Raw genomic sequence first — 16,214 nt, 5'->3', positions numbered from 1 at the left:
ACATAGAGACTGCCATTGGCAAGAGGGCAAAGACTCAAACATGACCTTCTGGATTACTCTACGAATGGTGGGGGCTAGAACGAAAGGGATAAATTCTCCTCTTCGGGTGGAGAACCGCTGAACGTCTCCATGCATCAGACCTGCCAGAACTGGTAGTCATGGTACACAGAGGGTATGCTACTCCCAATAACGGAGTTTGAGGTCGCGAGGATTTTTGAGTGTCAAAGGTACTGTAGTTACAGTGTGGCCGTCTCGAGCAAATGCCCGCGTAAATCTCTCTCACCTTTCGCTTTCACTGCCGCCTCCTTCTCGCCATCCCCTAAACTCCATCACTAAACTGTCTTTTCCTATCGCCGGTCTCCCGTGAAGTAATCACCAATGGCCTCTGTCGATTTTCTTAAAATATGCGTACCGCTTGCAAGCGCCGTTGCGTACGGGCTTTATAGGCTGTACCAACACCGGTCCAAATCGACCGACTCCGAAAACAAGGCACTGTAAGCCGAACATTCACCGAAAAATATATGCTATTAACGCTATATCCAGCCCATGCCGGTGGGATGGGATTGGATAACTGGTCATATCCTCGTGCTTTCGGACTATGTCATTCGTCTACCCGCCGATGCCAACGTTACGCTTGCCACACAAGAGTTGGCTTCAGAATTTACCGACAAAGAAAACTTTTCACTGGATACCTGGCCTGTTTCCCCCGCACAATATCTATCCAGAAGCGGCGTCGTAGACTACAACGAAGTTCAATCTCCCTTAAACAATCATCCAGCCCCGGTTCGTGCGACCGATTACAGGCGGCGATAGCATGATCTCCATGAGTCACGCGGAATGAAGGCGTGGAGATCGATCTTCATTCCTGGGCTCAGTGCAGGTAGCATGCACGATCTTCTTCCAGACGTCATCAAGTCTGTTGGGGTCTTCTGCCATAAAACTACGCGAAAGAGCCAGATCTGGACATGCGTTTGCCCTAGACGACTTGACTATCAGACTAACTGTGGATGTTATTCTCAAAGCGATCATGTATGTTCCGCCTGTTTTGCCGTGTACGCCACACGCTAACCACAAGAGCAGTGGTGCGGATCTTGATCATCAAAACTCTGACAACATCATTGCAACCGCCCTGGCCCATATCACCAAATGGCACTCCTTTGGGGATCCTCGTGTGCTCGCACATCCACTACGACCACTGGTTCAGGGATACTATGGCCGCCTCTTTAATAAGTGGATCCATCAAGCACTTCATAAGAAATTCGCCGAGATGAAGCGATCAAAGCAGGAACCGTCCTCTCGTTCCAAGCGAGCCAAATTCATAATCATAATATAGGAGGCATATCTAGAGACCAAAAAGGAAGAGATCCCAGAGGCCACCAAGTTAGACAACCACTTCACAGAATATCTAACCTACCAGCTTCGGTTGTTTCTCTTCGCTGGGACACATACAACGTCCAGTAGTATCGCCTACGTGTACCACCTTCTGTCTAAACATCCTGAAGCCTTGGCTCAAGTCCGGCAGGAACATGACCGGATTTCTGGACCAGATCCTTCTGCTGTAGCGCAGCTCCTCTGCGAACAGCCGGCCCTGCTCAATCAATGCCCCTATACGATGGCAGTGATCAAGGAAACTCTTCGGCTCTATCCGCCTGCGGGAACAATGCGCCAACGCTGCAATGGCCAGTCACTAACCGATAGGCATGGTAACGAATATCCTTTGATGGACGATACTAGCGTCACCGTATTACACCAAGAGTCCCACCACAACCCAAGGGTGTGACCGCGAGCGGATGAGTTTCTCCCCGAGCGGTGGCTGGTTGAGCCAGCCCATGAACTTTATCCAGACCCGGCTGCATATCGCCCGTTCGAGCAGGGACCACGCAATTGTATCGGTCAGACTCTTGTCATCAATGAGATGCGAGTTATCCTTGTGATGACGGTTCGGACATTCGATACCTACACGGCGTATGATGAATGGGATGCATTGAGGTCGAACCAAGCGGGATTCATAAGCCGCCTTGCTCAGTACACAGGGTTCCAAGACGTGAAGCCTAAGTTGGTGAATGGGGAGAGGGCATATCAAACTGAAAAAGCCGGTACCAATGCAACAGACGGATACCCATGCCGTTTGATTTTGGTCGCGTGATAATATAGCCGTCGCCAGCATGGTTGAAGAATAGGACCGACATGTCCCCACAAGGCAATAGCTCTTTTGACGGCCTGAAAACCTTATTAGAGAATTCTACAATCATCTACTTCGTTGGTATAAACTCCTTAATCTGGTAGTAACTGAAAAATATTAGCCCGATCAGAAAATGGGGCAGGACATAAATTTCGACGTTGCGCAGTGACATCCAGAAGCATTCGGAAGGTGAGCCGCATCGACTTCGTGGGGCTTCATTCTGATCGCCTCGGTCACCGCCGTCCTCATCGCCCTCTCCTGAAGCGGCTCCCGTTATGCCTGGCGCTCCTTGCATGTACTCGTCCCCTTCGGCTATGCGGGGCCGGGGCTCTTTCACTTCTACGAGAGTACCCGCTACTGCCAGGAGCCGACCTTACCTACGCTCATCTTGGTCGACAACCAGACCACTTCTATTTCTCTCTTCTGCTTCTTCTGCTAGTTTCTGCCCGTCCTTCTAGACCATATGTTTCCTCCACATTTACTTCCAGAGTGTCCTCCTGGTTTCCCCCGAGCGCAGTGGTGTCTTGCTGCTCCCGTTTTGTCATCACCAGTCTGCCCATCGCCATGCTGTGCGGCAATCTGCTCACCCATCTGGGCTAAAACGAGCCTATCCATGTTCTACCCCGCTTGCAGGACACTCAGGTGGCACCGGCGACGGCCACCTGGTGCTTTTTGCGGGCGCATGGCGGCGTCCGGGGCGTGGCAATCCCGGGTGCCGTTTTCAACTCCCAGATCCAAGATATTCCGACCAAGCGCGTGAGTGATCCGGGCGTGCAGCGCACCCTGGGCAGCGGGTCCGCCTACTCGCATGTCTCGAGCTCCTATGTTCGAACCCTGCCCGCCGACATTCGCGATGCAGTGAGCGTCCATGTCGACGTTCTGCGCATCGTGTGGGCCGTGGCCCCGGCCTTTGCCGGGCTGTGCCTCCTGCTCACACTCCTGGAGAAAAAAAAAAAAAAAAAAATTCTCCGGTGCACTTAAGTGAAGTTTGACCACGGGATGCGAGGACGTGGGCGGGGAAGATTAAGGGCAACACAAAGTCCAGCGTGAAGCACACGAGCCCGGACGCCTCGTCTACTCTGCACCCTCCGAACCGGCACTGACCAGAGCCTCTTTGGTGATTCTTCTGTAACAGCCCCTTTCACCGTAGAAGACCTATTTTTTTTCTGTCCTATGGTTTCGATGAGAAGATAAACCCCTTTCCAGAATGCTATTGCTTCTAGTCCTATTGAAGTCGATGTAAACACCACCGGCCACCTTCCGTAGCTGGGCAGAGCTAAGTTGTAGCAGTGGAGTCCCATGTATGACAGCACGTTTAAAAACTGAAATTGGTTCGATTGGTAACGCGTGTCGAGCTTTGCCTTATACGGAACTGCTGGATTTGGCACTGTGGTTACTCTAGCTGCATCACCCAGGGTTGTCCCACTATTCAGATGATGGCTCGCTAACACATTGAACCGCGCTACAAAATCATGATATCTCAGACTGTATCAACGACTCTCTCTTCGCAGAAGCCCCGGGGGGGGGGGGGGGGGGGGGGGGTGATCGGGAAACAAGGATATGTGGGGTGGGAAAAAGGAAAAAAAAGGGCGGGGGCGGGGGGGGGGGGGGGGGGGGGGGGGGGGGGGGGGGGGGGGGGGGGGGTGTATGATGCATCACAGGCTTGCGTCATCAACCATTAAGAGGTACCATGCCTACTCTCAAGACTAGGACACAAGAAACGATGGACATGAGATTGAGTCTCGACATGATTTGTTCTCTGAAGGCTTGCTACATACTCGCGTACTACCTCCTGAGTTGGTCGTAAAGCATTCGTCTAGTGCGATTCACTGACGCCATCCTCGGTTTTGCGGTAGTTGCGATCTGTGGGGATCTCCTGCATTTCCTCGAATGTGCCATAGCTTGGACTCGACGATCTGGCCCGAAAGAGAGGGGGGAGAGCGAGCGAGAAGACCAACCTGAGCATACCCCGAATGCCATGTTATGCGTGGTGGTATGCGGCCTTCTCGGTAAAGAGAGTGCCGAACCTGTGCGCTTCTTCTTCTGTCTTGTCCTCGGCCTTGTAGTGGGCGATGCGGAGACGCAGAATTCGGTCGCGAGTACCGAATGCAGACATCATAGTGGTGGTGAATGACGACAATGGGACTAGGATGCGAGAAGAATAGCAACGGCAAAGAAGGGCTCCAAAGGAATAGTTTGCAAGACCTTTGGGATGGATTTTCAGCAGCCTGCATTTATAGCCGGTGGGACATCAAGTGTCAGACTCAAAGACGGCCGAGCGGGAGTAGCGGGATTAAGGGCCCAAGAGACTGGACTTATGGTCCAGCCAGTTCTTAGATTATCCTCACTGGCAAGGCGAACGATATGCCGATGGAGCCGATGCTCTGATGGATGAAGCGGGGCTGGGCATGTGTGCATGCATACAGCCCAGGTCCAAGAGCTTAAGAGATCGGCCCCTCCCCTTCTGGGGATCGGGTAGGACGAACACAAGCCATCGACAACAGGGCCAAGGCAACAACATGGAGGTCAGACTATACCAGACAATGTTGGTTAATGCAATAGCATGACTCGGGCAATGACCGGCAGCGTGGCCATGCTAGTGTAAGGACGGGACGGGATTGGCCTCGATCGGACTGACCGAATCACAATCAGGTTTTGTTAAATTGTCTGTGAATCCGGGCGATCTACACTTACTCATTCTATTTCTACCCACTAGTTCGAATTCCGGAGCCCAAATCTTGGATCCCCAGCCGGATTCCACACTTCCACCGCATCACCAGCGGTCAGTCTACCGACTCGGTGAGGACATTGCACGAGCGCTATGGCCCTGTCGTGCGCCTGGCGGCCACAATATCCTCTTCACTGACCCTCAGGCGTGGCAGAACATCTACAGTCATCAATGACTGCGAGGGGGCCTTTCCTCGCGACCCAGTCTGGTATCAACCCGCCTTGAACGGGGCGCACCACATCCTGTCCGCCAGCAACCCCGACCAAGCGCGTAACAGGTTCGCGAAGGCATCGCTGCGATGCCAAAGTAGCGCGATACGAGGGTGGCAGAACACAACCCCAGGCACTGGCAACCACCGGCCATGATGAGGCTTTTTGTTTGTCAAGAAAGTAAAAGTTTACGATGAATGGATATACAGGAGAAATAGTGGGACCCTGCATAACGCCTTAGGGGTTGGATCCCAGGTCATATGATACAATGTGATATACGATTATGATGTGTGTCTTACATAGGATTCACACGCTTGCCAAAGGTAGCCTGATCAGGAAGTGCGGGAGGCTGGAGAACGCAACAACTATAGCCATCAAAAGCTGTACTTACCCCCATAGGTAGTGAGAAATACCATCACACTTGTACCTCAGTTCAGTTTGCCGATCTTAGGCGAGGGGCTAACGTATGAATTCACACACACACACACACACACACACCTACCTCTGTATTACTTATTGGTTACCTTAAGTTGACAGACTGCACGCGTGTCGGATACTACACAAGAGTTCAAAAAGTTCCTTAGTAGTTTTCTGCCTGGCGGGGAAATAGTGACTTGCGCATTGGAGATCAGTGTCTGTCGGCCCATGTGGCACGGAATCCCTACAGATTGTGATGTGGTTATAGGTCAGCTAGATTACTTGAGTCTCGAATTGGAACCAAAACCCGCCTCACTCAGCCAAGAACAGGAACGACCGAAACCTTGCCGAATATACCTAGAGTGTTAAAGAAAAACGACAACTGATAGAACCATGATACTGTAGAGGTATAGGTACAATATATGCCATGCAGCCTCAGTTAAAATAACTTATGGCGCACAGTCTTGAACCGTTAGGTGATCAAAATCAAGCCCTTAGTCCATGATCAGTCAGATTCAGAAGAGCCCGGTCAAGCCATTATAGCCCAGAATGTACGCTACAGTGGCCAGAGCCATTGTCCTCAAGGGCGTACCAGAGCATGTTTTAGAGTTATTAATTTGTTCGCGTACACATGAAAACAGGAAAAGTGCAGTAGCGGGGCATGCAAGACCAATACCAACAGAGATGTTCATACCGACATATATATCAGGAACAGGACAGTCGCTTGCAGGTTACCGAAGAGTCATGAGTAACAGCACATAGCGCAGCACACAGTATCCGCCGCTGTATCATCCATGATACATATACCATTATCATCGTCGCTACGGTGACGACCCCAGGATCAGGAAGGATTTCGGGGCGTAGCCAATTTACTAGATTGACAAGGCCCGTGACAATGTAAAGCTCGGCGAGCACTACACCGTCTAAGCGAGACAGCAGCGACTGGTTGATACATCGGTCGTCGTGGAGAAGGTAGAGAACCAGACATAGACTGATTCCAAAGAGTATCCCGTTCTGAACCAACACAGGGTACCGCGGGTCAAAGAACACCAGGACGCCTTTTACCACAAGCATGAAACATGTGAACCGGTTCGAACGAATGCCCATAAGTGAGAGGGTTTCTGCGGCTTTGGATCTTAAATGCTAGAGCAGGTGAGTATGGAGTTCACACTAAACCAACAAGCCTAACATACCTGAATCCATGTGACATCCACGATACTATACGTACTGTAGTGCAGGAGTCAGATGACTCTTTTTATAGTTTGCCTGGGTGGTTAGAGAATGCTTATTCAGCGGACCCCCTCCCTCGTTGACTACTGTGCGGGAGAGTCATATCGCGGAAGACAAAGAAAACGCTCGCAAGGCACCCTTCCTTTGGGGACAAGTTTAAATCTAGGTTTGGAAACACACTGTTAGTAGACTGGACCTATGAGCGTCTCTACCACATTGTCGCCATGATTACATGGCCATTTTGCACCAAGTTTCGCGTCACAAAGCAGTGCCAGCTCCACGTTACATCCGAATATGCCGGTCACCTTTGACAAATTAAACTAGACTCGAGTTTGTGGCTTCGATGGGTTCAAACGCTAGAGATAGCACCAGCAGGGGGAGGGGCTCGACACACGTTGGTGACACATCCTCGCGTCTTTCTCTCGCGGACATGATGAAGATCCACTGCACCGAACCGCTGGAGTCAAAATGATCAACTTTGTGGCTGATTCGTTCAACCACCAACGCCACTGGCGACCAGATGCAGCTAGCGGTAGGAATTCTGTTTACATAACTGATTTCTTTATCTTGGGATCGACAGGCCAGGTTGCCCTGCAGCAGCCAGCACCAACATTCTCCATCAAATGAAGTTAATAATGTACTCTCAGAATCGAACAAAAACTGGCCACTATCGGACAAGCTTGGCGAAAGACAGTAGTTCCGATCAATGTAACTCAGACTTTGTCCCGTTGGCACTTTCCCGGCCAGGCATGAGAAATGTTCCGTTCCTTCTCCTTCGCCCGGCGACGTTCATTCCGCTTCCTAATCCTTCTACGGAGCTGAACAACGGGACTTGGTGTGAGAGGTCGGGATCCTCTCAAAAATGCCGCCTATTCTTCTGTGCAGGTGGTGATTTTCCTGGTTTTGATCCTTCGCTTGTTCCTCCAGCTTTCTATAGCTCTCTGTCAGCTCGAGGTCTCGTAGAAAGTCGCATGGCAGCGCAATAGATATATTCTTACCGGAATCTGGTTTCAAGACTTGAAAATAAAGATCAGCACAGTCTGAGGGTGAATGGCAGCCAGGTTTGGGACATCATAGATCTATGACATGAAGGCCCTCATCCCAGCCACGTCATTGGGATGCTCAGGAAGCTCGGTCGCGGCCACGCTGTCGCCCTCCCAAGGCCCATCTCTCCCACTTTTCCCGAAGTTGAAGGTAACATTGAGGCCATGGTCGTAGGCATGGGTAGACCAGGGGCTGATGTAACCTCACCGATCCTTGTGACACTTAGCGGTGGCTGACGAGTGACTGGTCAAACTATGTACAGTCGGGCTGTTTTGCCTGCGCGCAACCCAGAAAATTGGGGCTTGATTACCTGACTCGAGTCGTCGGATGGTCAGAAGACGAGTGACTTGGTCCATGGAAGCGATGCAAATAGATACCATAAAGCAAGGAAACAATGAACCCATACAATAATACAGGCTATCTAAATTCGTCACTCTAACTTCTTCTTGCATGCTAAAGCAGAACCCGGTATGCTCTCCATACTAAAACCCACATGAGGTGATTTCAACAGAACGCTCTGAGTCCAGGATACTTCTAGCATCCATTGGGTTTGTCCCAGGGAAAACTCATAATCTGCCTAGGTTATTGGAATCCCGCTCGTCCCTTGGCCACATGAACATCGGAAGCCAATGATCCGCGTGATCGGTGGTCCGCCTTCATGGACGTATGACTTCCCAGATCTGCTCGCAACATTGTCTGAGGTTGCCGAGGGCGCACTCCACGTGCAGAAGGAAGAATAGAGGAACAGTGACTGATTCGAACGTGTATTTATGGATGACTGTAAGGTGCATTACCTGCCAATTGATAAGCGCTGACAGCATGGCAGAGGCATTTTGAAAGACATCCTTGGGATGCCTTTGGGATGCGTAAGCGGGGATAGGATGCTGGGCCCATTCTAGGACCAAAAATCGGGGACTCCATAAGAAGAGGACAAGTAAAAGTCAACGGCTACGGCCTCATATTCGCAGGGCAATGTCTTGTCGCTGCACTGCAAGTTGTATCAGGCGTATCTTCATATCGCTGGCGATACCCTGGACGCCAAGATGGGTGGTCTCGCCTTGTCACTAGGCGTCGCCACCTCTGTTCTTGTCAACCATGCCACGGAGGAGATATCGCACATTCTACCAAACGTTCTTGTTAGCGAAATTAAAGGCGCAATTGATGGAGTGGGAAGTAGCGTGTTCGCGACGTTGACCGAGCAAGTTCGTGATCAGGTCACCAACGCAGTTACGCAGAGTGTGGCCTCTTTGTTCTACCCGAATTTGTTTGGTGCGGCGCTTGGTTTCCTCATTGCCCTTCCTCTCAAATTTGACAAGCTGGATTTCACCGCGCTGCAATAGCACACTTCCTCGTCTGCTCCAAGCGAATTTGGATATACACAATACTTTACTGTTAGCATGATAGAACTGTAATCTTCTCAACCAATAATAATTGCTCGCACGTCTTTGTAAGTATCCTAACGCTGCGGTACTATAGTAAGATTTGGAATAGCAAATGGCACACAAGCGAGGTAGCATCCATCACCTAAAATAGCGCACAGCAAGCTAGGGACCATCTCACCCGGCGTAACGCAATTTTACCCAGAATAAACCTAGTCATTAGCTGTGGGCGCTGTATAGCCCACTCGCAAACCTCCAACCATAGCTGAGACACTCGCCTGTTGCTGACCGCAGGTAGTGGGTAACAAGCCAGGCAGCCTTGTCCACCAAAATCAAGTGGTTGGCACTAGAGGCTTACAGGGATCCATGCGTCACAAACATCCCGCGGGGTTGATGCCAGCTGGGCGACCGATCCGGAGCTATAAAGCCTAGCATGATCCCATCACTGCGCGCAATTTGATTCCATCACCATCCCCCGCACCATCACATCCAACAATCCAAGAATATGGGCATTTACACTCGGCTCCCCGAAGGCATCGACGAGGTCGACATCATCATCGCCGGGGGTTTGTTCATCCACCTCTTCTGCTCTTCATTAGTTTATACTAACGAGCTCATTCCCTCTTTCGTTAGGCGGTACCGCGGGGTGCGTCGTTGCTTCCAGGCTCGCCGATGCCGACCCCTCGCTGTCTATCCTCGTAGTAGAGGGCGGACAGAACAATAAGGGCAACCACATGATTGCCTTCCCGCTCATTTTCCCAACTGCACTGCTTCCCACCAGTACCGCAACCCTGTTTTACAAGGGGAATGCGGAGCCACAGTTGGATAACCGCGAAATGATCGTCCCAGCCGGTGGTGTTCTGGGCGGAGGTTCGTCAATCAACTTGATGATGTACAGTCGTGCTCAACGCCATGATTGGGACTCGTGGGCCACTCCCGGATGCTCTGCAGATGAAACAATTCCTTTCTTGAAGAAGGTAGGTGATTCGATTGCAAGTATGTACTACATTGTTGACTAACCCGCCATTGCTCGTTGTAGCTTGAGACGTATCATGGCCCTGGCCCTGATTCTGTTCATGGAAAAGATGGCCCTATTGTTGTGTCTCACGGAACGTTCTACTCTGAGCGTGCGGCAGATCAATTCATTGCCGCCGCCAACGAGGTAGGATACCCGACGGTCGAGGATCTTCAAGACCTCGAGACCAGCAACGGCGTTCAACGTTCCCTCCGCTTTGTCGACTCAAAGGGCCGCCGCCAGGATGCTGCCAGTAACTACTTGCATCCGAAGCTGGAAGATGGACTACACCCAAATCTCCACGTCCTCGTTGAGACCAAGGTTATCAAGATCCTATTTGAGGGCAAACGAGCTGTGGGTGTTGAGTTCAAGCCAAACCCTGCCTTCCAAAAGGAGGACAACACCAATGTTCAGCGCGTCAAGGCCAGGAAGCTCGTAATTGGTTCCTGTGGCGCTCTCGGAACCCCATTGCTTCTCGAGAGGTCCGGTCTCGGCGACGAAGCCATTCTCAACAAGGCTGGCGTTTCAGTTGTGGCCCATATCCCTGGAATCGGCCGGAACTACCAGGATCATCATCTCTTGATTCAGACATACTACAGCGCCTTGGAGCCAAACGAGACGTTTGACGCCCCCTGGCCGGTAGAATTAACATGGACGCGTTAATCAAGTCAAATGCGCCAATCATGGGGTGGAATGGCCAAGACGCCTCCTGTAAGCTGCGTCCCACTGAGGCCGATGTCACTGCCCTTGGACCTGAATTCGAGGCGGCATACGCAAGGGACTATCTCCATACTCCCGACAAGCCCCTGGCGCTAATGGCTTTGCTGGGCGGCTTCCCTGGTGATCCATCCACCGTTGAACCAGGACAATACCTCGCGATCTCTTTGTTCACCGTCTACCCCTACGCCAGAGGCCACGTCCACATCACAAGTCCAGACCCCGACTCAGAAATTACGTTTGAGACGGGATTCTAAGTGACTTGGATGTCAAGAAGCTCATTTGGGCGTACAAGAAGCAGCGGGAAATCGTGCGCAGAATGGATGTTTACCGCGGAGAGTTTGTTGGCGCCCATCCGCTGTTTGCCGAGGGTTCCGCCGCGGCCCTTGTCAAGCTGGACAAGCCGAATGATAAGAACATCTCTAACATCCAATACACTGCAGAGGACGACAAGGTCATCGAGGGCTGGGTGCGCAAGAATGTCGGCACCACCTGGCATTCACTCGGTACTTGCAAGATGGGCGCACTGGCTGATGGCGGCGTAATTGATGCCGACCTCAATGTTCATGGAATTGAGGGCCTGAAGCTCGTGGACCTGAGCGTCGTTCCTCAAAACATTGGCGCAAACACGGCCACCACTGCATATGCAATTGGTGAGAAGGCAGCTACCATCATTCTGAAAGACCTTGGGATTGCTGTCAGCCAGTGAACTGCCGCGCTATAAGAACATATGGCTTTAATTTAAAGTGTGCACGTTTCCCACCGCTGACATGTCTCGCTTTGAATTATTGATATAGCCAAGTATATGTATTTGTTTTTTTTCCTTATGGAAAACTGCCATCTTACCACGATATTGCGGTGAAATTCTGTCTGTACGTAAGCTTGAGAATCTACCTAGTTTGCTATAGACTCTGCTCGGTGGATTTATAGATATGGACACGCCTATAGGATATTCTGCCCGCAGTAGTACGTTTCTCACACAAAGTTTGTTCTCAAAAAAGTGGTCTGAGTCTGAAATTCAATTCTAAAGTCAAACAAACACGAAACGACTATAAGCCACACCACTATAAACGACTACTAACCCACAATCTCTGATACGCCCTCCGATTAGCATTGATCAATGCAATACCCTCCTTGCGCCAGGTATCCGGCGCCGCATACGACGAGGACATTCGCATCCTACATCATAATGGGTTCTCAAGATCATATACCGTCCGATACTCCGTCCGAGTGGCGTTCCGCCCGCACCTAGTCCACTCAATAGGATCCAGACTATTAGTGAAGCTGATCCATGAGCCGGACATGAGATATTTAAGATCAGTATAGCTCTCTCGAGCATCGACAAACGGGTTCGGACTGAACCCATGACCGCTAAGATTGTTGAATATGAATATCACGTCAGAGAAATGCGCCACGCCTTCTTCCTACTTGTAATCGTCTGTCTTAGTGTTGAATTGGTAGCAGTATGCAGTCAGATTATGTGCTGCCCATAGCTCGGAGGTGTAGCGGGTCGCGGCTATGAATTGGGCGTCACCGTGGTATGCTGCTATCTGGCGGGATATGGCACCGTAGGTCTGTGGGAAGGGGACGTTGCCGCCGGGTTTCTCGAATGATGGGATCCCCAAGGAGGTGTTGTTGTGGTAGAGTTCGAAGAGCTCGGATACGACGCGCTCGTCGAGGGCCCAGCCGTAGGTTGTTGTTGCTGGGTTGTTGTTAGTGAGGGAAAGGGGAAGGATGGGGGTACGTACAGCTGAGGTATTCCTTTAGTTCGGCAGTGGTGTTCACTGGTTCCGGGCACTCTGTCGTTCCTTTGTCCGTAGTGTAGCCGATCATTATCGGTACCTTGACGAAATCTCCTGCGCCGAGTTGCTCGCTGGGAAACCGCGCAACGAAGTCACCGTTCACTGTGGGCCTCCAGTTGTAAGGCGTTGTGTCGTTGGCAGTCGTGTTCAGGATGTTGTTTAAGACCGTAAAGGGCACGCGGCGTAGGCAGTCCAGTTTGCAAATGGCCTGGGAACATCCTGCCTCGTCTGCTATCTTTTGAAACCATAGCTCGTATGTCCAAGTCAATTTCGAGGCACTTCCAGTTCGCACCGCGCCGGACTCCATCATGCCCCCGCGGAAGAGCCCGTCATCTCGGCCGTTGTACGCGCGGACTTGGTATCCTACGCTCTCGGAACCGGCACTCCGCCCGTAAATCAGATCTTCATTTGGATCACCCGGACATGAATAATCATGTTAGTAAGCTAGGCTATATTCATTGTTAAGATTGCGTTAACCCACCACCGAAACCTGCGATGTTCTCTTTCACCCAGTGCAGGGCCAGGCGCTGGTCTTTGAGCCACAGATTCAACGATCCCTCATTGGCGAGCTCGACCCCAAGGGCCGAGACGATAGGCAATACTCACTGCAATAATTGGCTGGCCGATAGTGACTGAGTGTTCAACAATGAATGTGAGATTGTATCGGAGGTCGGGAGTGCCACCTTGTGCGAAGCAACCACCTGTTTCATTCATTCAGCGTCGGGAGTAACTTGTGGTTCAGGTGGCACTACATACTATGAGTCTACACGAGGACAGGAAGGCTTGCATTGTCGTATCCAGCGGGACGGGCCACGTTTAGATAGAGACAATCCTCGCTCTATTTTGCTGGTCAGGAGGGGACAACGTAAAGAAAAAGACATCGAGCACGACCTGAAGATAGCCCTTTTGATCGCTGCAGTAACCTATACGCTCCTCTTACTCATGCCACAAGTAAGGGCCTAGTCTCGTAGAACAGTTAATTTGGGTTCTCACCATTGCCTAGCCGGTAGCAGGCACAGTCCCGACCAGGACTCATTTTCATTAATGAAGACTCTCGCGGTTGGCCCAACGCAAGTGTGCCAGCGAGGGCTTGGCAAATGGCATTCCAAGAAAATAATCCTCCTCATACTGAGGCGTGTAGACACCATAATAACTACCGCTCTTTGTCTGGGCTACTGGGTTGGTGCAGGTTGTATTGTCAAATAGGTAGAAGAGAGACACCCTCGATAAGAGAATAATTCACTTGCGCCCAGAGTGATTCCCGGGATCCATATTATCGTGGCACGGTTACAAGCGTGACCTCCTAGGTAGTATCAAGTTCCATACAAGGCAACTCCATGGACGAATCAGATGGCATTGCGTCGAGTGGGTAATTTTTCTTTGTTTTGCTGACCTGCGTCTAATGGGTTCCTAGGCCACGGTGACCGGAACGCTCAATCAAGGTTTGTTGGGCCTTTCTTGATTCCAGCTCCACCGCTGACGTTTTCTGGCTCGCCATTCAGGGGTATAAGCCCCGTAGTGGTTCTTTCTTGTTTAATTCTCACATTTTCCAATTTCCGAGGCGTCGACATAGATCTTGTGTGATTGCGCTATTCGTGGTCCTGGAAACACTGCGCTTGGCATGGGGGTAAAGAATCAGACACTCCATTCTGGATTACTCTAGGGATGGATAAGGCCAAAACGAAAGGGTCAAATTCTCCGTCTTGAAGTGAAGAATCGCTGGACGTCTCCATGCAATCTGGTCGGCCAGAACCAGCAACCATGGTAAACAGAGGGTAACGGTGGGCAACATACTGGCTGATACCGTTTGCTCAAGACGGAATATCTCAGTCACCGAGAGCCTGTCCGTTGGAGAACATAGAAAGTCGTCGCTGTGCTTTGCCTTGATGGTTACTACTATCTTGAGGGCCAGGCGGTTGTGCTCGCAGCGGTGGAATTGCCCGACTTTGCACTCTGAGTTAACCACTCATTCTATGAATTGTCGAGCTGCCTTCGGCTATGATAGTCCATGTTGGTACAGCATTTAAGGTCATCAGTTGAGACCACAATAGCGGTAATATTAGATATAAATGTGTATTTTATTCTCATGTTTTTTAAAAGTACGTGACCTCAGTGACCGATACTTATCGGCTAGACAAGCGAAAAGGTCCATCTCCTTGACACAGTATGAGATGATCCATTTCTACCCGGAGCTCAGGGCAAGGACCAAGGCCCGATCATGGCCACATGTCTGGTTAGCTGCAACTACTGGTGCCTTAGATGATATGAACCAGCCGGATTTAGCCATCAACAATCAGGAATACCCTCGCGCTGACCAATTTTGAACCATGCGGAGACATAAATAACGCATGGCATGGTTAGAACAAGGATCTTGGGGAACGCGCAAAATCCAATATTGTTAGCATTATCTACACGAAATCTGCGGCCAGGTCAATGATCAAGCCTTTTGTGGTCGTTATGCCCTACCAGCCGTGGAGCGAACTGCCCGCGTCTGACTTGATCGTCGCTGTGCTGTAGGGTTGTGGGTAAAACCATCACCAGAACACGGCGAACCAGAAACTTGTCTCACGATTGAAATCCCCAAAGAGGGTTTCTAGAGGATAGTGAGTAAATCGCACCTCGAGACCAAGGCCAGGCCAGGCAAGCTTTCCAGATGCGATTACTTGAACGTGAGACAGATTTAAGGAATCCGACACCATAGTACTCGCCGTATAAAAGGAGCCACCGCAACGAGTTCGGAGACCAGAAGCATCCACGGCCACTCTTCCATTCCGGCAAAAGCATAAACAAACGATATGAGTGACTTCATTGGTCGGGGACGGCCGGTCAAGCGCAAGCGCGAGGACTGGGCAGGACCAGGCCCGGGACACCGTGACAACGACAAGATGTCCAAGGCTGTTGGACCATCCCAGCAGCCGTCGAAGGTACTTTCCTTCTTGTTGTACCAAGCATACAGTATACAGTATTCGAGATTCCGGCATGAGCTGACACCTCCTAGGCCATGGCGCCGCCACTTCCCAAGGAAGCGCTGTCGAAAGATGAGAAGGTCGCTTCCATTGGCGCGGCCGTCGAGTCAATCTGTCCCCCGATTCGCGAGTTGCAGCAGCGACTAGATGATCATAACCCAGTCCTTGCAGAGCAAGACGCGCGACTGGTGGCTGACTACCGGCGCCTCTGTGAATCGTACGTCGCGCAGCATGCCAAGTGCTCGCGCCTTGAGAAGGAAAACGGTCAGTTGCAGGTCGCCCACGCCCGCCTCGTCGACGAAAACACCCAGTTGAACCGTCGCTGCCGGGATGAGGAAGCCCGCTTGTGCCACTTTCGGGACGCGATCCAAAAATTGAGGGACGGTGTGATTGACGTGGTTGAAACGTGAGAATTTCAAGATGACGGAAGCATCCGCAGCGAGCGGTGCGGACGGACCGACGCAGGAGCAGGAGAAAGTGGCGGTCATTGTACCCGTGGTGCATGTCCAGGAGGACCAAGGTACC

At 51.2% G+C, this 16,214-nt stretch overlaps 6 protein-coding genes across 6 annotated transcripts; 4 read left to right on the top strand and 2 right to left on the bottom strand.

Annotated features, from left to right (window-relative positions):
• Positions 1–546: 546 nt before the first annotated feature.
• On the top strand, positions 547–2,146 carry BDQ94DRAFT_164508 (cytochrome P450; the record flags this gene model as incomplete). The annotated part of the gene is made up of 5 exons (XM_026770030.1): positions 547–735; positions 881–1,029; positions 1,081–1,298; positions 1,347–1,741; positions 1,796–2,146. 5 exons carry the CDS (start codon positions 547–549, stop codon positions 2,144–2,146), a joined length of 1,302 nt encoding a protein of 433 aa, XP_026619438.1.
• Positions 2,147–6,100: 3,954 nt separating this feature from the next.
• BDQ94DRAFT_155586 (uncharacterized protein) lies at positions 6,101–6,935 on the bottom strand. The gene is made up of 2 exons (XM_026768494.1): positions 6,730–6,935; positions 6,101–6,679 (listed from the first exon to the last, which is right to left on the bottom strand). Exon 2 carries the CDS (start codon positions 6,641–6,643, stop codon positions 6,242–6,244), a length of 402 nt encoding a protein of 133 aa, XP_026619437.1. The 5' UTR covers positions 6,644–6,679; positions 6,730–6,935; the 3' UTR covers positions 6,101–6,241.
• Positions 6,936–8,439: 1,504 nt separating this feature from the next.
• On the top strand, positions 8,440–9,150 carry BDQ94DRAFT_176396 (uncharacterized protein; the record flags this gene model as incomplete). Its single annotated transcript, XM_026772687.1, has 2 exons — positions 8,440–8,532; positions 8,779–9,150. 2 exons carry the CDS (start codon positions 8,440–8,442, stop codon positions 9,148–9,150), a joined length of 465 nt encoding a protein of 154 aa, XP_026619436.1.
• A 544-nt stretch (positions 9,151–9,694) lies between these two features.
• BDQ94DRAFT_164506 (GMC family oxidoreductase) lies at positions 9,695–11,630 on the top strand (the record flags this gene model as incomplete). The annotated part of the gene is made up of 5 exons (XM_026770029.1): positions 9,695–9,755; positions 9,823–10,166; positions 10,229–10,843; positions 10,873–11,134; positions 11,167–11,630. The coding sequence occupies 5 exons, from the start codon at positions 9,695–9,697 to the stop codon at positions 11,628–11,630; spliced, it is 1,746 nt and encodes a 581-aa protein (XP_026619435.1).
• Positions 11,631–11,985: 355 nt separating this feature from the next.
• On the bottom strand, positions 11,986–14,080 carry BDQ94DRAFT_164505 (Alpha/Beta hydrolase protein; the record flags this gene model as incomplete). Its single annotated transcript, XM_026770028.1, has 11 exons — positions 11,986–12,051; positions 12,083–12,100; positions 12,133–12,292; positions 12,350–12,623; positions 12,670–13,125; positions 13,205–13,292; positions 13,330–13,424; positions 13,531–13,561; positions 13,615–13,658; positions 13,776–13,898; positions 14,050–14,080. The coding sequence occupies 11 exons, from the start codon at positions 14,078–14,080 to the stop codon at positions 11,986–11,988; spliced, it is 1,386 nt and encodes a 461-aa protein (XP_026619434.1).
• Positions 14,081–15,518: 1,438 nt separating this feature from the next.
• BDQ94DRAFT_176392 (uncharacterized protein) lies at positions 15,519–16,099 on the top strand (the record flags this gene model as incomplete). Its single annotated transcript, XM_026772686.1, has 2 exons — positions 15,519–15,647; positions 15,722–16,099. 2 exons carry the CDS (start codon positions 15,519–15,521, stop codon positions 16,097–16,099), a joined length of 507 nt encoding a protein of 168 aa, XP_026619433.1.
• Positions 16,100–16,214: the final 115 nt, after the last annotated feature.

Source organism: Aspergillus welwitschiae, assembly GCF_003344945.1.
Source record: "Aspergillus welwitschiae strain CBS 139.54b unplaced genomic scaffold BDQ94scaffold_120, whole genome shotgun sequence".
Classification (NCBI taxonomy): domain Eukaryota; kingdom Fungi; phylum Ascomycota; class Eurotiomycetes; order Eurotiales; family Aspergillaceae; genus Aspergillus; species Aspergillus welwitschiae.
The sequence above is the reverse complement of the archived record's forward strand: the minus strand, read 5'-3'. Positions and strand labels throughout refer to the sequence as shown.